The sequence below is a fragment of the Apis florea genome, unplaced genomic scaffold (assembly GCF_048593485.1).
Source record: "Apis florea isolate Af1SG1 unplaced genomic scaffold, ASM4859348v1 contig_2190_pilon, whole genome shotgun sequence".
NCBI lineage: Eukaryota > Metazoa > Arthropoda > Insecta > Hymenoptera > Apidae > Apis > Apis florea.
This window is the reverse complement of record NW_028256541.1, coordinates 1551707-1571422: the sequence shown is the minus strand read 5'-3', so window position 1 is coordinate 1571422 and position 19716 is coordinate 1551707. Positions and strand designations below refer to the sequence as shown.

The 19716-nt window shown below is 21.4% G+C and overlaps 1 protein-coding gene across 6 annotated transcripts in view; it reads left to right on the top strand.

The window, feature by feature from the left end:
• Tps1 (Trehalose-6-phosphate synthase 1) overlaps positions 1-19716 on the top strand; it is a 52783-nt gene that overhangs the window by 15519 nt on the left and 17548 nt on the right. For all 6 annotated transcript variants that reach the window (XM_086916062.1, XM_086916068.1, XM_086916061.1 and 3 more), the window contains one exon: positions 1911-2067. In XM_086916062.1, the coding sequence (XP_086772188.1) occupies positions 1911-2067 (157 nt within the window). The remainder of the gene's footprint in view (positions 1-1910; positions 2068-19716) is intronic.

The following is a 19716-nucleotide window of genomic DNA, read 5'->3' as shown; positions in this document are numbered from 1 at the left end:
GCATTCCTTTATTTTTAAATATAAAATGAAAATAGATTTTTAAAATTTAATTATTTCTATATTTTCTTGTTTTGTATTTTATTTGCATTTTATTGCATTTAAATGATTTTATAAATTAACATTTAAATATAATAAACATTTAATAAACATTTAAATATTTTTTAATTTGTAATATTCTTAAAATTTATACTTCAAACAAATTATCGCAGTAAATGAATTATAGTTGTAATAATTATACAATCATATAGTACAATTATAATAGTATATTTTGATTTTATATATCCTTTAATTCTTAATTAACAGATTAGATTAAAATACAGAAATATTGCACTATTTACATTTTCTTTTAAGTTTTAGATCTTTAAAATTTAGAATATTTATTTTAACTATAAAACTTCAGAATTAAAAAATATAACAATATCACAATGTTACCATTTTTCTTTTGAAAATTAAAAACATGATATCTCATTTATAATTATTTTTATTTTATTCATCAATCAATTTTAATAATGGTGATAAACTATTCAAAGATGGATCATACAATTAATTATATAAAAACGAGAATGTACGATGTACTCGTGCGATTGACACAATTGCTATGTATTTGTCATTATGTAAATATGGTTATATGTTCTATATATACTTCGATGAACCGTAACAACGAGAATTGATCGAAGACGTCTTTCAATATTATCCCTGTTTTATCGCTCGATACGCTAATAGCGGCCATTTGGTGAACTTTTGTATTTACATGCAGGGTATTTTTTTATAGGTTATGTCGGTATCTTCAATATTATTATTATATGACGATAATTCATTGGTTAGAACCGGTAATTACTAGAATTTTAATAAAAATTGTTAAAAAAGATCAGTTAACAAAATCTATCTAATAATATAAGCAAAACATTTGCATACTATCCCATTTCTTATATAGTATTTATATGTAGATTATTAGAAATTTGATGGGTCTAAAATAAATATAAAATCATATAATATAAAATTAACATTTAATAATTCTTTATAAGATTATTATTGTTTTTAAATAATTATAATTGTTATTTATTTTATTATATTGTTATAATTAATTATAATTGTTTTTAAATAACAGTTTTCAAGAAAATTGAAATAATATCGATTTCACATTAGATAATCTTATAAATTCTATGAAAACGATCAACTGATGAATTATTTATTGAAATATATCTTTTGCTTTTTTCCTAATTTCTTATGTTTTAATCTTATTGTTTTAAAATACTCTATGTGACCAAATATTTTAATAAAAATATAAATAATACTATATTTTAATGATTAATAAGATTAACAAGTGTTTCGCGATTAACAGACTAATATAAATATACATATCTATTAATATTAATTATAAATATACTATATCTGTTATTATATCTGTTTAAAAATTTCAATCCGATTATATTTAATTAGTAGCAAATATAAAAGAATAGAATTATATTTAATTAATAATAGATATAAAGGAATCTTCAATTTAAATTTACATTTTTTAAATTTCATTGAAAAACATGTATACTTCTTGCATTTATATTTTTTTTATAAATATCTTTGGTTTTTTTACACATAAATTGTATCGCAATATTGTCTTTCTCCAATGACATTAGAATCCGTTTGAGTTTTAAAATATAACGGTCATAAAATCATAATAAAGATTGTCCTTAAAGTTCATGAAATATTCTAATTTAAACAATCTTTGCGAATAATATTTATTTATGGATATGAATTTTTCATAAAATCTATTTTTCTATATTGATATTTTTCATGCTATTATATGCATATTATTTTTTTTTATTTGACAACACTTTCTTTTTCTTTTTTCTTCTCTTTGAGAATACTTTTCTTATATAATCCACTATAATCTTAGTACGTTTTATACGTTTTAGTGCTGGAGGACTTGTGACAGCAGTAGCACCGGTTGTCATAAGTGGAAATGGAGTCTGGGTCGGATGGCCGGGTATGCACATGGAAAACCGGGATGAGCCAATTCCTGAATCTGATCCTAATGATCGTACGCCAACAGCAGGTCTTCTGTCTCGAAAGGTATGTTTTCTCTTTTTACAAATTTTATATTCTTATGATAATAGGAATAATAAAGTCCTTCTTAACCCTATATAACATATTTTTATTTTTTAAAATATAAAAAAGAAGACGCTAATGCGAAATTTTGCTGGTAAACTTTAGCTTTCCAATAAAATCGACATTAAAATGATACATTTATATATGATTTTCAATGGAATATATTTGTAGCAGAAAATTATGACATTAGAATTTAGAAAGAATTTTAAATATATTTAATCTTTTAATATAAACATTTTTGTGAAATCAAAAAATATTTTTATAATTTTTTATATATGAGTTTTTTTATTCTTTTAATTTTAGATGATTATTATAGCGATTTTAAGATATTTTGATATTTTTAAAATATATTTATTTATATAAAAAGAAATTTCACGAAATTTTTTGATTTTTTTACAAATATAAAAAATGTATAAATATATTATTGCTAATATGGAATTCGGTTTATAGTTCATATTAGTTGAATAAATGTTCTTTTTTTAAAGATATATTTAAATATATCTTGAAGTACTTATTATTTTATTATTATTATTTTATATATTGCATTCAAAAATTTATGATTATTATATATTTGTGAACAATTAACTTATATAATAATATAAATATAATAATATAAATATAAATATATATGATATAATATTTTTATGCAATTTATCATATATAATATAATAAAAATAATAATAATACTAATTAATTATACTAATTTATTAAATATTATAATCAATATTAATGTAAATAAATAAAAATTTCGTTCAAAAAAATTAGAATTTTATATTAGTTGCATAAAAACTTTTGAGTAGAAAGTTTTTCAAATAAAGATAAAATTTTCAATTAAACATCTTTTTTATTTGAAATTATTTTTTATTTATTTGGATTTCATAAATATAAAAAAGAAATGTATGAGGATTAAATTAAAACCAAATTTAAATCAATGCATTAATATTCAAAAAAATAAAAAATAAATCTCTTGTTATATAAAAAATTATTCATATCAGCAATGGCGCCTATAATTATATTCTTTTAAATTTTTTATTTTTTAAAGTTAAATTTATATCACAAAGCATTATAATAACGTTCGTGAAACGAAAATATCAGAAGACATAATATCGACTATTTACGGATCTTCATTTTCACGAATTACGCTGACCTTTTTGTGTTCTTGATACCAGCGATAGTGCACGACGATATGTGCAAAGATATTTTCGTCAATATGTATGAAAACATGTATTATGAAGAATATTGTTGTTAACATATCATGAGTTGCAATGAACATTATAGAGTATGTAGATTGTACATACATATACAGTCAATCATTGTTAAAATATCTATTTACTACATGCTGATTAAATATGTCTTACTGTTAACAAAGTTCTGATAGAAAGATAACGTACAGAATAACTAGATCAAGTAATTTCGTTTCGAACATCGCATACATATTTATATTATTAGGGAAAAGCAATGTAATGTTGCAAGAACTGTAAGAAATATCATATATTTGAGAAATATCATAGAATTATCATATTACGTTTGATTACGACCATGAATTTATAAAAAGAAGAAATATAAAAATAAAAATAAACAATAGTGTTCATATCAACATTCATGACAAACAATTCACTTAACCTTACTTTCATAGCATATCAATTTATTTCATTTCATAGAATTTAAAAGAAAAAAGAAAGAAAAATTAATTTGTTAGAAAAAATTATTGTATCTATGAATTTCTTTTCAAATTATTGATATTGAAATATAAGTAAAAATAATGTTTTATAATGGATATTATTAATAGAAATTCGACGAAATTGAAACATTTCTCTTGCAAGAAATATATCTTTTGTTAAACGATTATTTCCAGTACAAAATTAGGTTAGATATCTTTGAATATGTAAGTAATTGAATTTTCTATATACATTTGTCACAATAGTAAAATTCTCTTCAATATATATAAATATGATTCATATATTATTTGTAGAAACCAAAATAAAATACTATTTTTCGAACCAAGAGGGCGCGCGTGCTTTCTTCGATCTTTCCTCGTGTCAGGTTCGTGTCAATCGATAATTATAAGAACCATCTCGCGTGTCAATTGCGTGTGATCATGAAATGAAATATAATATAATGCAATAGTGATCGTAATATATACTTTGGATTAATCTAAAAATTATAATTTTATGTGAAAAAATAAATCTAAAAATAGTATAGGATTTTCTCACACAAAATTGTGTTTTTAAACTGAAAATTCATATTAATATTGAAAATCACTAATTAATCACTAATTAAATATATCAAATTTATGAAATATAATTAATTGAGTTTGTATATTGACGCTTAATTTTATAATCACAAGTATTTATATGTATAAACTGTGACGTAATTAAGGAAGAAGTGATTTTACATACAAAACGGATTGAAAATTTAAACTGAAAATGAAACTTGTTTATTTAACTTTTCTTTTGTAAGATTATATAACTTGATTCTTATATCATTAATCTAATCATATTTAGGTTAGTAAAAGGTTAGGTTAGCAATCACGATAGATTTTCTTACATATGTATTTACTAAACACGAAAGATTTCAAAATTAATATTTTTAACTGATATCTTCTATATGATACATTTTTCTATACAATATTCAATTCATCTATGTAATCAATTAATATGATGAGTTGTTTTATTATTCGGATTTCCAACTTGAAAAGAAGATTAAAATTTATAAATTTAATAATTTATTTACGAATTTATTTTTTAATATATCAATTATTTTTCTTTATTTATAAATATAAATTAATTATTATGACATATAAGTCTAGCATAAAATATAGAATTTAAGAAACAATTCAATTATCTGGTTAGCATTTGCAAAGATTTAGTGAGGATTCTACTTGTTTATTTTTGTATCTGTACTGAATATACGGTTAGGAAATGCCTTAAATATAATTCATATTTTCTTCTACTCTTCTTTATAATTGATATCGTGAAGGTATTTTATAATAACGATTTAATTATCGAATATATTATAGATTCCGAAGCATCAGCCGATTCTAATGTCGAATTCCTATTATCACGAATTAATCTTGAAATGATCTCTCTTCTCTATTACCTATATACCTATTTCATGATTCATCTCTTTTCTATTGATTTTATAAATTTTTCTCGGGTAGGATTTTTCGAAGAATTTTAGAATTCTTAGAGAAAGTTATTGTGTCATTTTCATGAAAATTATTACTATGAATAATTTTTATTTTTACATATATAGTAAATATCTATTAAATATTATTTGGTTCAAGAATACATGAAGATATATAATATAAATGATGTATACAAAAATATAAAACAAATTTGTTTTTAATTACAAAAAACTTTATTTAATTATTTTTTTTTCTAATTTTTATAACATATAATCATTGTTGAAATTTTATTAAATTTATTTAAATGATATATGTATAATTTATATTGGTAATTTAATATTTTTAGTTTTATTTAAATTATTCATCATTGGTTTATTTTTTATCTTAACTAGTTAATATGCAAATGTAAAAATAAAAAGAATATATTATAGATATTTAATATGTAGATCATTACAATTATTAGACTTGTTGGTAAAGATCTATTATTATTTTTTAGATTCATGTGATATCAAATAATAAATTATATCGAATGTATATATGTATATACAATTGTAACATAGAATTATTAATTTAGGTTTGAACTTATATTGAACTAATAATTTATCTCTAAATTATTATTCTTCTAATTAAAATCTCATTCAAAATCTAATATGCATTTTTTATATAATTAATTGTATATATTTTTCATAATAATTTTAAAGAACATTGTTTTCAAATTATTAATACGGAGTATTTTATTATTATTGAAAAAAATAAAATTTTGTTTTGTTTTAAATGGGATAGTAACGAATCTTATCTGAATGCACATATTCTTCAAGATTTCAAAATGACTTTTATTTTTTAAATATTTTTATTCTGATAGATGTATATATTCTTCGATGACAAATTCATTGATATACATATATTCGTGTTACAAGATCATTGAAAGTTCTTACCGTTTAAAATTTATCTTCGTTGAAAGTCCAGAAATTGTTTCTTATCTTTGATATTCAAAATATTGACCTTAAATGTCATTGTTGTGACCTCAATGCATTATTGTATCTCTAAAAGATAGCTGCATCCTCTTTAATATTGCAAAAATAATTTATTGATAGGCATTTCTTATACAATTTTTCATATTATTAGGAGTATTTTGTTCTTCCTTGATAAATTTGATCTTTTATGAAATGTCACTTTATAAAAAAAAATTCGGAATCTTTGATTCACTCAACTTCATGTAACTTCGAGTTATGTTTACAATCGAATTAACGAAATATCTTTGATGAACGAAATCTTGGAGATATTTAAGATTTTTGAATGGTAAATGACATTAATGGAATATCAATACATTTAAATCAATAAATTCATGGAACAAATTATATATCCATCAGATATAAAACATATTTCATTAAAAAAAAAAAAAAAAAAGAAAATGAAGATTAATTTAATGAATTATAAATTTAAAAAATATATGTTCACTTGGATAAGATGTTATCATTATTTCTTTTGAAATAAAATAAATTTTATTTTAAATATTTTTTTCAATAATGTATAGTTTGAGAGAATTTCATAGATCACTTTAAACAAAACATACTGTACTTATATTAATTTTTTTCTGTTTATCATTTAAGTTAAATATATTGCGACTAAATATAAATATAGAAAATTAGCATTTTTGAACTATCTATATTCAAGCTATCTATTCGTATTAGAAAAAAACGGTTGCATTTTTATAAATATGAACGATTCATAAAATTCATAAAAAAAGTATTTAGAATACAATTGCAAAACCTTTTTTAAAAATGTAAATATTATAAAATATTTATTAATAATTTTCGAAAAAATTAAATATTGATGAAAAATTTTTCAATGATATTATTTTATATTTATTATTTATATTATTTTTTATTCTCAAAATAATTATTAATAATTATCAATCATTATATCTTAAATCAAGTTCTTTAATTTTTATTTTTTAATCGATTTATATAAAAATTTCGTATGGTGTCATTTAAAAAAACAATAATTTATATAAGATATAATTTTTTTGATATATAAGATATTTTTGATATATAAGTATAAAATAATAATGCCAAGTATAAAATTTTCTCCTACTTTTTCCTTATTTTATTTAAAATATAGATAATTCATTTTATTCATTTATTAGAATTATGTTATTAGCATGTCTCCAATCAAAGAAAAAAATCTTTCAATCTTTCTATTATGAAAATTACTTTTATGCGATCATGATAATTTTCCATTTGACTAGCACACTTAATAAACTGTGATTCAGATTATCACGGTTCCGTCACATGACAACGACGTGTATTACACCCATATAACCTGACAACTGGAATTCTGATATTATAGTATATATTGACCTTGACATTGTTATTTATTCGTATCTTCATACTATGTCTGAGTCATTCTCTCATAATATAAGATGATGTATTGTTCTATTAAGATTGAATTACTGAAAAAATGTTATATTGATTAGTGTTATATTGCGGTTTTACTTAGAAAAGTTCAGTAGACATTTGAATAGAAGATGTGAGTTTTCATTATGAATTATTTTTACATTGTTTTGTGTTTATTTATGTTTATTTATTAAAAAATTAATTTTAAAGAGTAATGTTTTTTTTAATTTTTTGACTAATAAAATTGATATTATTCGAATAATTTTATTAAAACTCAAGAATAAGATATGTTTTTCTGTTAATTGATACCAAATGAAATATTATAAAAATATTCTCGTAAAATAAAAGTTTTCCTCTGTTTATATTATTTTAATATAATGCTTTACTATTATGCTCATTCTAATTTAGCAATATATTTTGAAAAATGATTAATTTATTATATATTTGTGTAATTTTTGAAATGGAGGTGTTTTATTAACTCTAATTTTATAAAATTGTATAGTAAGAATAGATATAATCAAAATATAAAAAATTAAAATTAAATAAAAAATAAAAATTAATTATTTACAGTTTACTCAAATGTTTTTTCTCCTTTGTAACCATTGATATTTTTTTCTTGTTACACATGTTCCTACAATTTATTTATTAATTTTTAAACAAGTTTTAATGTATATTGAATAAACAAAAAGTATTATCGAGAAAGTCAATATTGATTAAGCTTGTTCATGATGATCATTGACACATATTTTCTACATGTGACCATATCTATTGATAATTTAATAAGTGATAATTTTTATTTGTCTGTTCTTTGTACGTATCTATCAGAAAATATCACTTGAAGATCATTTAAATATTTATTATTGAATATTACAAGGATAAAAATCATTTAAATTTTAAAATCGATTACAACAGTAACATTAATTAATCTTGTAACAAATCAGTACATCTGTTTCTTGTGACTTAAATATTAGTCATTGTTACAAATTCATATTAGGAATAATAATAAAAGAAAAATAATATAATTAATATAAATAATAATAAATAGATTATTATAATAATAGGAGAATAGATTATATAATAGAAGAAAAACAATAGATTATTAATTTATTTATTCTGCTAAAAAAATAAAGGATTTATATAAATTTACATATTCTATAATATTTTTATATGCTAACATTTTTCTCATTCATACATCTCTTGCATCTATAGTTGTATATATTAACTTTTATTTCATATTTTTCTATCTTTTTTATTTATTTAATTATTTTATTTCTCTTATTTACATTGTTATTTAATCATCTAATCTCTTTCTTCTTATACTTTCCTTGTCACCTTTTTTAATTTTCTGTTTATAACTTTTCCAACTCTGTATTCTTTTCTAGATATATGTTCCAATGTTATTTTAAAAATTTTTCTTGCACAATATATATCTCTTTTCTTGAAGAAAAATAATAAAAAACAATTTTATTTGTAAACGAGATAAGTACAAAATGATATAATTAATAAGATATTCATGTAGAGAATTTCTTTACTAAGTTTTCACGAATATATACATGACAATAGAGATATAAGTTTTTCTATTTTTCTTTTATATTAAATAAAATAATTTTTTTCAAATTAAAAATTTTATTATTAATTTTATCCTACTAGTTTTTTTTGACTGAATGAGATTGTTGTATAAAATTAAAATTAAAATGAAATGAAATGAAATGAAATTAATTTAGCATAATTTATGCAATGAATTATATTATGAAAATATTATTAAAAAACTTAAAATATTTGAAATAATATATTTTATTAGTAATATTTATAATTTTATAATAGTAATATTTATAATTTTTTATATTAATTAATTATTAAAAATAAATATTATTTAATTTTTACTGGAAATTATGTCTTTTCATAGATACTATTATTATTATATTATATATATTATTTTTAAAGCTAATGATCACTTTCAAAATGAAAAAAGATAATAATTATATTATAGATAGGAATTAAGAAATTAATAAACCACAATTAATATCCACTTAATAATGGAATTTCTTTAAAAAAAAAAAAAAGTAAATTATTAATATTTTATTTGTGATGAAATTAATACACTAAAATTAAAATATTATTTTGAATTTATAAGAAAAAAAAATTAAAAAATAAGAAAAAGTAATTCGAATTAAAAATGATTACGATTCGAAAAAATGCTTCGAATCTCAATAATGAAATTAGAGCAATCACAATTGTTGGAATTGAAAAATGAGTAAAATGTTTTTAAATAAATATATCTTATCTTTAAATAAATTATAATTATTTGGAAAAAATATTTATAATTATATTAATTATTATAATAATGACAACGATTATAAAATAATTTAATATTTACAATTATCAATTTGTAAATTATAAAATTATAAAAACTGCAAATAATAGACGACATTAATGGATTGTTAGAAATTCATAAATTTCTGTGAGACAAACTACTAAAGGAATTTTGTAAAATTATATTAATAAAAATTATTAAATATAATAAAATTAATAAAAAATATATTAAATATTCATTTAATTTTTTTTTAATGTTGAAATTAGTTACTTATGAATACAATGAATACAAATTTCAAAAACTCTTTAAAATAGAATAATTTTTTAACATTGGACATTTTAAAATGATTTGAATTTTTTGGAATGTTAGAAGAATTAGAAGAATTGGAATGTTAAAAGTTTATTAAATAATATGTAATAAAAATCAGAAGTTATATTTATGAATTTTTTGTATGAAGAATTTCATATATTTCTTTAATAAAATAAATATTTTTCTACTAAACAAAAATAAGAATTATCCTATCATAAGTGCAATCAACATTTTTGTTGCAATAATATTGTTTCTAAATTATTTGACATAATGTAAATGATATTAATCTTTTCGATTATTAGCCGATTAAATTCTTTAACAATTTTAATTAAATCCTCACTTTTAGAATGATTTTAAAAAGGTAAACATCGGTATGAAAACAAACGTTATCAATAGCGAATCGGTTATCAATGTCAAATATTGATTGATAATATAGAGAACATGATTAAAATCGCGTCAGTTGTAATTCACCATTGTGTGCAGATTCACCTCTGAACCTCGAAATGGAGTAAATCGTTCTCGATCTGATCCGGTTAATCGGCATAATAGACATCGTATCAATCGAATTGATCAGTATCGAATTAATCAAATTGCGATACACAAAAAACGAATTTCATCTGTTGCGAAATGACCTAATTATCTCTACTTAGTGCTCGTTTAAAAAAAAAGGAAGAGACCTTTCTTTTGAGAAAAAAGATTTGACATTTCTGAAAGATAATGTAGAGAAGAAAATATAAAAAGTAACACAAAATATAGAGAATAACATGGAAAAGAGTAACAAAAAGAAAGATTAAATTTTAAGAGAAAAAGAGATATTTGAAGTGATAGCAGATTTTTGGAAACAAACGTTATGATGATAATATTAAAAATCATTACGTATTGTAATAGATAACAATAACATGCATATATTTTTATATAAACTTTTTGCTTTTTTTTTTAATTTTTTGTATGAATTTAAATATTTTTAATTTTTGAATTATTAAATTTTAAATTTTTAATTTTTAATTTTAATATTATGTACATAATTTTTATTCATTATATATAATATTATACATAATGAAAAAATATTATATATAATATTAATTACATATATATATAAATTTAAAAAAAAATTAAGATAATAAATTAAAATAAATTCAGATAGAAAAATTTATAAGAATATATTAAACGATTTGCAAATATTTTGTGATAAATAAAAATTGAAAGTTTAAATTTTAAATTTTTAAAAAATAAATAAAACTTATATGTTATTATTATATTTAATTATAAAAAAATAGATTATATACAATTCTTAGTTCTCTAATCTTCTTTCAAGTCTACTTAATGTAAACAATAAATTGTAAAATATATTTTTTTATTTTACAGGAAATTTAATCATCTATTATTAATCATCAATGACGTACTTCAATATTTTTTTTTTGTTTTAATTTGATTCTGTAGAATTATAAAATAAATACAATTGAAACTTCTATGATAGATAGATATTCTTTATAAACTTGTAGAGTACATATAAGTACATATACTTGTTGAAAATAACTCGAAGCTGTATTTCACAAAAAAAATTCATGAAGTATTATTTTTATTTAAGAGAGAAATGGAAGAAGAAGTTTGTTAAAAGCACTTTACGTTGAGTTCTAATTTTATTTTCTTTTATATATATATATATGTAGCTTAAGAATAATTAAACAGATTCTGGATGAAAGTATAATCTTTTAAAAAAAATTCTGATTTTATATTTTTAATTTTCATCGAATATTTATTTTTTTTAAAAATTTAAGATAATTATGGAAGTATTATTTTTTCAAAAAATAGTTTATTGATTTAATTTTAAAAGATTTTTAAAAGAAACAAGATAATATCCTTTTTGATAAAAAGAAATATTGAATAATATTTTACTTAATTATGTTATAATAATGTGCAATAATACTTCTATTTCATTTTAATACAAAAAACTTTAACAAAATTTGAAAGCAAACTTGATTAAAATTTTCTTTTATATACATAAGAAATCAAAATACATCAAATTTAATATTTACATTTATCAAAATTTGCTTATAAGAACATTATAATGGAGTAGTTAATTAATTAATTAATTGTATTTGATATTTAATAACTTTGGAGAAGTTTTCAGACAAATTTAATAATTTACTACACGATAACGTAACATTTAGGAGTTTATGTAGAAATCTTAGTTTCATGTTGATTACATTATGTAGATAACGTAATCAATTTTCTTATACAAGTTCGAAACAACAAATATTATTCGAAATGTTAATGTAATCATATAATTTTTTTTTAACAAAATAATTTTTATAGACAATATCATCATTTTTCATTATTTATATGTGTAATAGTTCACAAAATTGTTTGAACGTTCCTTATAAATAAAACTTAAAAATATATAAATACGTTAGATTTAAATTTTAATTATGACATAGCATTCTAATTATAAAATATAAATATCAAATTTTCTGAAATTTATTGTTAATACTTTCTATTCTGAGAATATGAAAGGAATTTTTCAAAAGTAAAGTTTCAATGTCTCTTTTATTATTATTATTATTTCTTTCTATAATTTTTCTTTTATAATAGTACGAGATAAAGCAAAATTTCAAAAATATATCTTCATATTTTAATCTTCTTCTAAAATTCAATTAATTCTATTGTAAAAAATATTCTTAAACGAAATTATATCTATTTAAAACATAAAAGAGTGCTAAAGTTTTGAGAATGGATTTTATAAATGCAGATCTTTCGTTGAAATAACATTGCTTCATGTTTAACCTTAATTATGCTCTCAGGCCTAGCCAATATTCCCCCTTTCATACGTTATTCTCCTCATTAAAATCACCGATTCCCCTATCTTTAAATCGTAGACTCATTTCCGCACGTGAGATGCGGATGATATGTAGTTGTGACTATTTTGAGATTGCCAGATGAGACTCTAAATTTTTAAAATCTGACGTCACATTCTTATTTAAAAGTAGAGGAAGAAAAAACTAATTGGGGAGTGCGATTGCCATCTTATTAAAGTACTAAATGTCATCAATGTCGTGACATTGTGTGGCAACGTGACATTGTATGGCAGCCGTAATATCAAATTCAATTGATACAACTCGTATTTAATGTCGTGTGTGAAAATGTAGTAGATACGTATCCTATCGTGTCCACCACCAGTGTTTTAGCTTTTCTCTCCTCTTACTCTTAAACGAGAAAGTGTGACGTCAAACAATCTGAAAATCTGAAATCTTGTTCGACAAATCTTGTGCTCTAGGATTTAAAATGTACATCGTATCCGCTGGAAATTGACTCTAAGGTCCTCCACAGAAATCTACGGATAATAACGAACCCTGTTACTTATATATTTATATGTTATATGTATGCACATGTGTTATGCATATACCTAATAATATTTTATTTATTATATCAGGTTTTTATAATCAATTTGATTATAAGTTTTTATTGTAACTAATGTCAAATTCGCAGGATCATACAAACTTATTATACATGGAATGTAAATTTTTGAATTGTGGATAAGTGAAACCACGTACACTGGATTCCTATTGTATATGGACAAGTGTCACATCATTATACAATGCAGCGTAGAAAGCAAGAATAGATATGGGTCGCCACTTGCTAATGAAGCAAATACATGGGAAAATATAGCTTACCAAGCTACTTAGACCCATTGGTTGCTGTTTTGCATGCACGCAAACTTTTATTAAAATTAAGATTTTCGAGTTTTTCTGATATGATAATGATAATAAAATAAGAATAAAAGATAACATTTAATAAGATAATCAATGTAAAATGAATACTTTCATAAACTGTTATGTTGATATATCGATGTTGTTCAATTTTAGATTTCAATATATAATATTTTAGAAATAAAGTTCTAAAGTTGGAACAGACAGGTCGATAATAAAAGTGTTAAATATAAGTATTGACATAAAGATTGATGAATTCTTTAATCTTAAATTTTTATAGCAAATAACTTTTATTTTTAAAATTATTATATATAAAAAATTGATTGTAAAAAACTGCAATTAGATATAATTTAATACTTGAAACAATTTAAAGAAAAAAAAGGAACAATTAATAAAATAAAATTACAAATAAAATTCCTAAGAAATTTCGTTTTCTATTTAGATTTTTTTTATAAGAATCTATCTCTTTTAAGTTTGAATATCTTTTGTTGTATAAGACTTGAAAGACTAAGTTCCCATTTTAAAAATTGTACCACGTTTCTCTTCATTATTCTTCAGAGGAAAAACGATGACTCGTGAATGTGGACGCATTATTATACCAAAGATTTATTTTCAAGAAATATTGCGAGAAAACGAACGAAGATTGTATTTTATAGTGGGGGTTTATATATCGATGATAACGGTGGTGAGGGGGTTTTTCTTATGAAGCACAGATAGAGAATATCTTGTTTTCGTTCCAAATAACGTTTAGAAAGAGAAATTATTTGTTTCATGTACAAGTCCTTTGTTTTATCTCAGTTGAGTTATGGAATCATAGATATGCATTTAGGTAAACGATATAGAAAAGACGATGATAAAGAAAAAATGGTAGAAGTAAAAGGAATTAATCGTTTCATACGTTTCTTCATATGGTTCTTTTTGCTCTATATGATGAATATTCTTTTTAGAATTATAGAATTATTAGAATATTTAGGTTAGACAAGTGATAAATGTCTATAAATAAAGAAAGTGAGAAATAAAGAAGAAATGATAGAAGTAAAAGGGGAAAATAGATTTATACATTCGTGAAAGAAAAATATGAATCTGAAAGAAAAGTTTTGATATTGTTAATTTTTAATATTTAATCGTTATGCAATCGATAAATAGATGTTTGATTCGTTTGGGTGGAAAAATGTATGAAATATTCTCAATAAATTGTTTATTGCGACAAAAAAACGTTAAAATTAATTGAAAAACTGTTTATATTTTATAGATAAATAAAATAGATAGAGATTTTACGCTTACCATATCTAACATGTTTTTCCCCAATGCCATCATATTATATTATTATATTATTATCCGTATTAACTACATTTAATATATTTACGCGTGATTATTTCTGCATGTATCAGAAATGCGAAAAAATATCTCGAGTGAAAACTCTTGTATGATATCATGATGATAATTCAAGATAATGTTGAAGAGCTCTCATATAAATTTTTAGATAGAACTGTATATATATATTTTTTATTACATATTATTAATAATTATATTATTATAAGATATATTTATAAATATTATTTATACGTGTATTTTTTAAATTTAATTATTAACATTCAGTTTTGCTTCGAGTACTCGATGTTCATCACGAAGAAGTTGGACTTTGTACTTACATCGTGGTAGTTCTAAAAAGAATCGATTCTGTGTGTGGTGTGGTGTGTGTGTGTGTACGCGCGTGCTTTAAAATAATGTAATCTAAGAATGGCTATTCTTCCATATATCTTTCATTATTGAAAACACACTTCTGTAATCTATCTTGGAAATTGCTTTTTCATTTTTTTTTTTTTTAATTAATTCAAGATTTCAGTTATTATTCTCGTACATACGCTATTTATACGTAATGAATTGATGTAATGAATTTTCAATTGGATTACAATAAATTATTTATTTTAAGTTAGCATTATAAAATGAAATGCATGGTGAACAATAACCGATCTTGGTAATCATGATATTGCTATTCATTTAATCTTAAGTTTTTTTTCATTGCTAATGTATAATATGAAAGTGCACTATGTTGTTAAAACCATATATTATCTCTTCTTTCCTGTAATAATGTTCATATTGACTAAAATACACAATCAATTCTTTTTAGGACAATCATTATGTACAAAGTTCGATTAATCAATCTCTTCGATGTACATTATGATAATGTTAATGCCTACGGCATGTAAACTTTGAAAGTTAATAACTCAACAATATACATACGTAGTTAATGTTTTGAATACGTTTCAATATTAGCTACAAGAGTATGCAATAAAAATATAGAGTTTCGTTTAAAAATTTAATTGTATAGGATGTAATTTTCATATTCAGGATTTTCTAATATTATTCTTCAAGATCAAATGATTATTCTTCATTATATATTTCTTATTATACAATTTTCATTTAAAACATTTTTTTCGAATTTTGTGACATAGAAATAATCACATGCACTTAAAAAACATATTTTAACATATTGTAACATATTGTTTTAATATTTCTATATCATAGATCGAAAGAACTTAAAGTATTTTGATAATAAATTAATATGAAGTAAATGATAAGAGAATTGATATGAAATAAAAAGATATGGTGCGTCATATGACAACTAACGTGTTAAGTGAATAGTTACGGTTAGATTTCAGATATCAATTTTAGAAAAAAATGAAATCTGTATAGAATTTTGCAATATTATTATTATTAAATATATAATAAACATTTTGCATCGAATATTTTCCATATGTATATTTTTTCATATTATGTGAATTTTTTATATTTCGTACAAAATTAACGTAGATTGTTTTTCTTTATACATCTTTTCGTAATAATAATAATTGGAACGAAATTTCAATTAGTGTTTGATCTTATTGATTGAATCCAGTTATCTAAACATAAATTATTATTATTTAGAAATCATAAGTAATGATTCTAATGAAATATTAATATATTAATTATCGATAAAAATAAAAAATAGTAAAGAAGAAAAATAATTTTCAATGTTTATTTTTTAATTTTCATTTTTTTATATGAATATATTAAAATAAACTGCATTATATAACAATATTGCATTAATTTGAATTAGATATTTTTCTTGTTCTTTCATTGTAATTGAACAAAACAGAATGATCTGATTTTTTTTATAAACAAATTTTTATAAAAAAGTTTACAATTTACGTAATTAATATATCTTCTTTTATATAATCAAGTGAAAATATAATCTATATGAATGTTTGGTTAGATCAAGTTAAATCAATAATTATCATAATTCATTTATATTTTCTTATTTTAATATGACTTTTTTATACACAGAGAAAAAATATAAAATTCATGTGAAAGCTTTTAAAAATTTTTCATAAATATTCAAAATGAAAATTAATTTTGAATAATTACTTTTAACAGAAGCCATTTGTAATAAATACTTTCAAGAGCAACTTTTTTATTCTTCTCAAATATATTTTCACGTTAACATAAAAATTTGTTCCAATTTCAAAAGATTATTATTATCAATACTAATTTATTATGAATTTTGAAGAATTCTTAGAGATAAAAGGTTAAAATTTTAATTTTTTTTAGAAAAAAAAAAAAAAGTTAACATTGTTTCAAAGTCTTGTAGAATTCCGAATTCGAATTACGCGAATTTAAAAATTAAACTTGTTATTCTATCCTATCGCAAAGTTTGAAATATCATGAATTATCACTCACACAAATTGAAGATTTTTAATTAAAAAAAATCGGAAATAGAAAGAAGAAAAGAAGATAAAATTTCATAATGAACGATATATTTTTGTTTAAATGATATATTGCCATTAATTATTATAAACTTCAATTAAAATATCTTATTATTAATCCTTATTATTAACAATTAAATTTACCTAATAGAATTTAAAGTTTTATAATCGAAAAAAAGAAAATTTATTATAAAATTCAGAATCTCTGACAACCCTGATTTCGATATATCTCTAATTTTTACTAGCATTTGCGATCGACAAAACGAATCAACATTACCATGCACTAATTCTAATTCCATCCATTGTCTCGGCTATCTTTCTCAATTATCATTTCTTATCAATTTCCTTCAACCGCGTTTCCCCGAAATGTTTCCTCCAATCTCAAAAACTAATCGGACCTTGGACCGATCCTCGGTGACCTTATCCGGAGGGAGGAAAATCAACTCGATATTCCTTAATTCCTACGGAGTGTCGATCAGCTTGTATACGTATGAATCTGAGGCAAAGATCTCTTGTGTCGACGATAATCGTGTCGGGAGGTCGAACGAGAGGGTTATCAGTGGCGTGATGACGCTCGCGAATACAGTCGACAGTTTTATCTTTTGTGCAGGTTTTCATTTGGACCTTTATAATTACGATTCTTTTGACTCGTACGCGCGTCAAATTTCACGACATGCACACCCACGTCACCCGTGAATCACGTGGCTATTTACGAGATTTTTGATAATTTGCCCGATGCTCGTGTTGATGAAACCATCGATCAATGTGGTTTTTGGCAGTCAGTTTTTGGCGAGATTGCGAACAATGTTTATTGTGACGCAATACGATTTCGTTATATCTGATACATTTTAAAGTGATCTCGTAATAAATCGTTTTGAGGAAAACCAACCGGTTGCTTTCTTTCTTTCTTTCTTTTTATATATATATATATATATGATTCTGGAACCACGCGTAAACATCATGATCATAGCGTTAACCGACTACCTCGTTTGATGTTTGCGAAACGTGAAATTTTGTTTGAATTACTAAGAAATGTGATTTATAATATCGTTGCGATTGAAAAATTCGTTTAAATCTGGTTCTTAATTCTTGTTTAATTATGTTCATACGCGCTGAAAATAGTTTTATGTTTATGTAAAAGTTTTTTATTTTAATGTATTTTCTTTCTAAGATTTATATTTAAATTTAAATTTCTCTTTTAATTTATTATATTACATTGTATATTCTTTTTCGTTATATTATTTATCTATTTATATTTCTTTTTTCTAAATCTTTAGGATTTATTTGTTTTTCTTCTATTTGAAACGATAATTTAATTTATTACGAAATTTTATATCGTGTCTGTTAGATTGGATGTATTCTATTTATATTCAAAATGTGAATTAAGAAATATAATATGATTTATCATCGTTTATTATAGGAAAAACGAAAGAAGAACTTTTTCAAACACAATTATCATTGACTAATATTTAAAGACTTAAACGTTCGTGTTATCTTCTTTAATATAAAGTATAAAAATTTAAAGATTTTTATGCATTATTAAAATTCTGATTATATAGATAAATACTTAAATATGATTTTAAATTATACATAGAATTAGTTTGAAACTAAAAAAATAATAAAATTTTCTGATTCAATGATTCATTGAATGAATTAAAATGTTTGGCAATTATGAAAATTAAAAACATCGTTAGTTAAAAAGTTAATTAAAAAATTCATAAATACAAATACAAATTAATCCAACCAATTTCATTTAATAGATTTATAATTTGATAAATCACGTATTTTGAACTATTTTTATTTATTCATAATGAACATATATTTATTTTAGAAGAAAATGTTTGCATATGTAATGCTTTAACTTTTAGAAAATCGAATATATTTCATTTATTTATTTGCTTTTCAAACAGATACGTGTTCAAATAATCCTTGTGATAGATAAAATGTACATTCATCGCTCTTTTTCATTCGTTTCATTTGAAATTTATATTATAAAATGCATTTTTGCATTTTG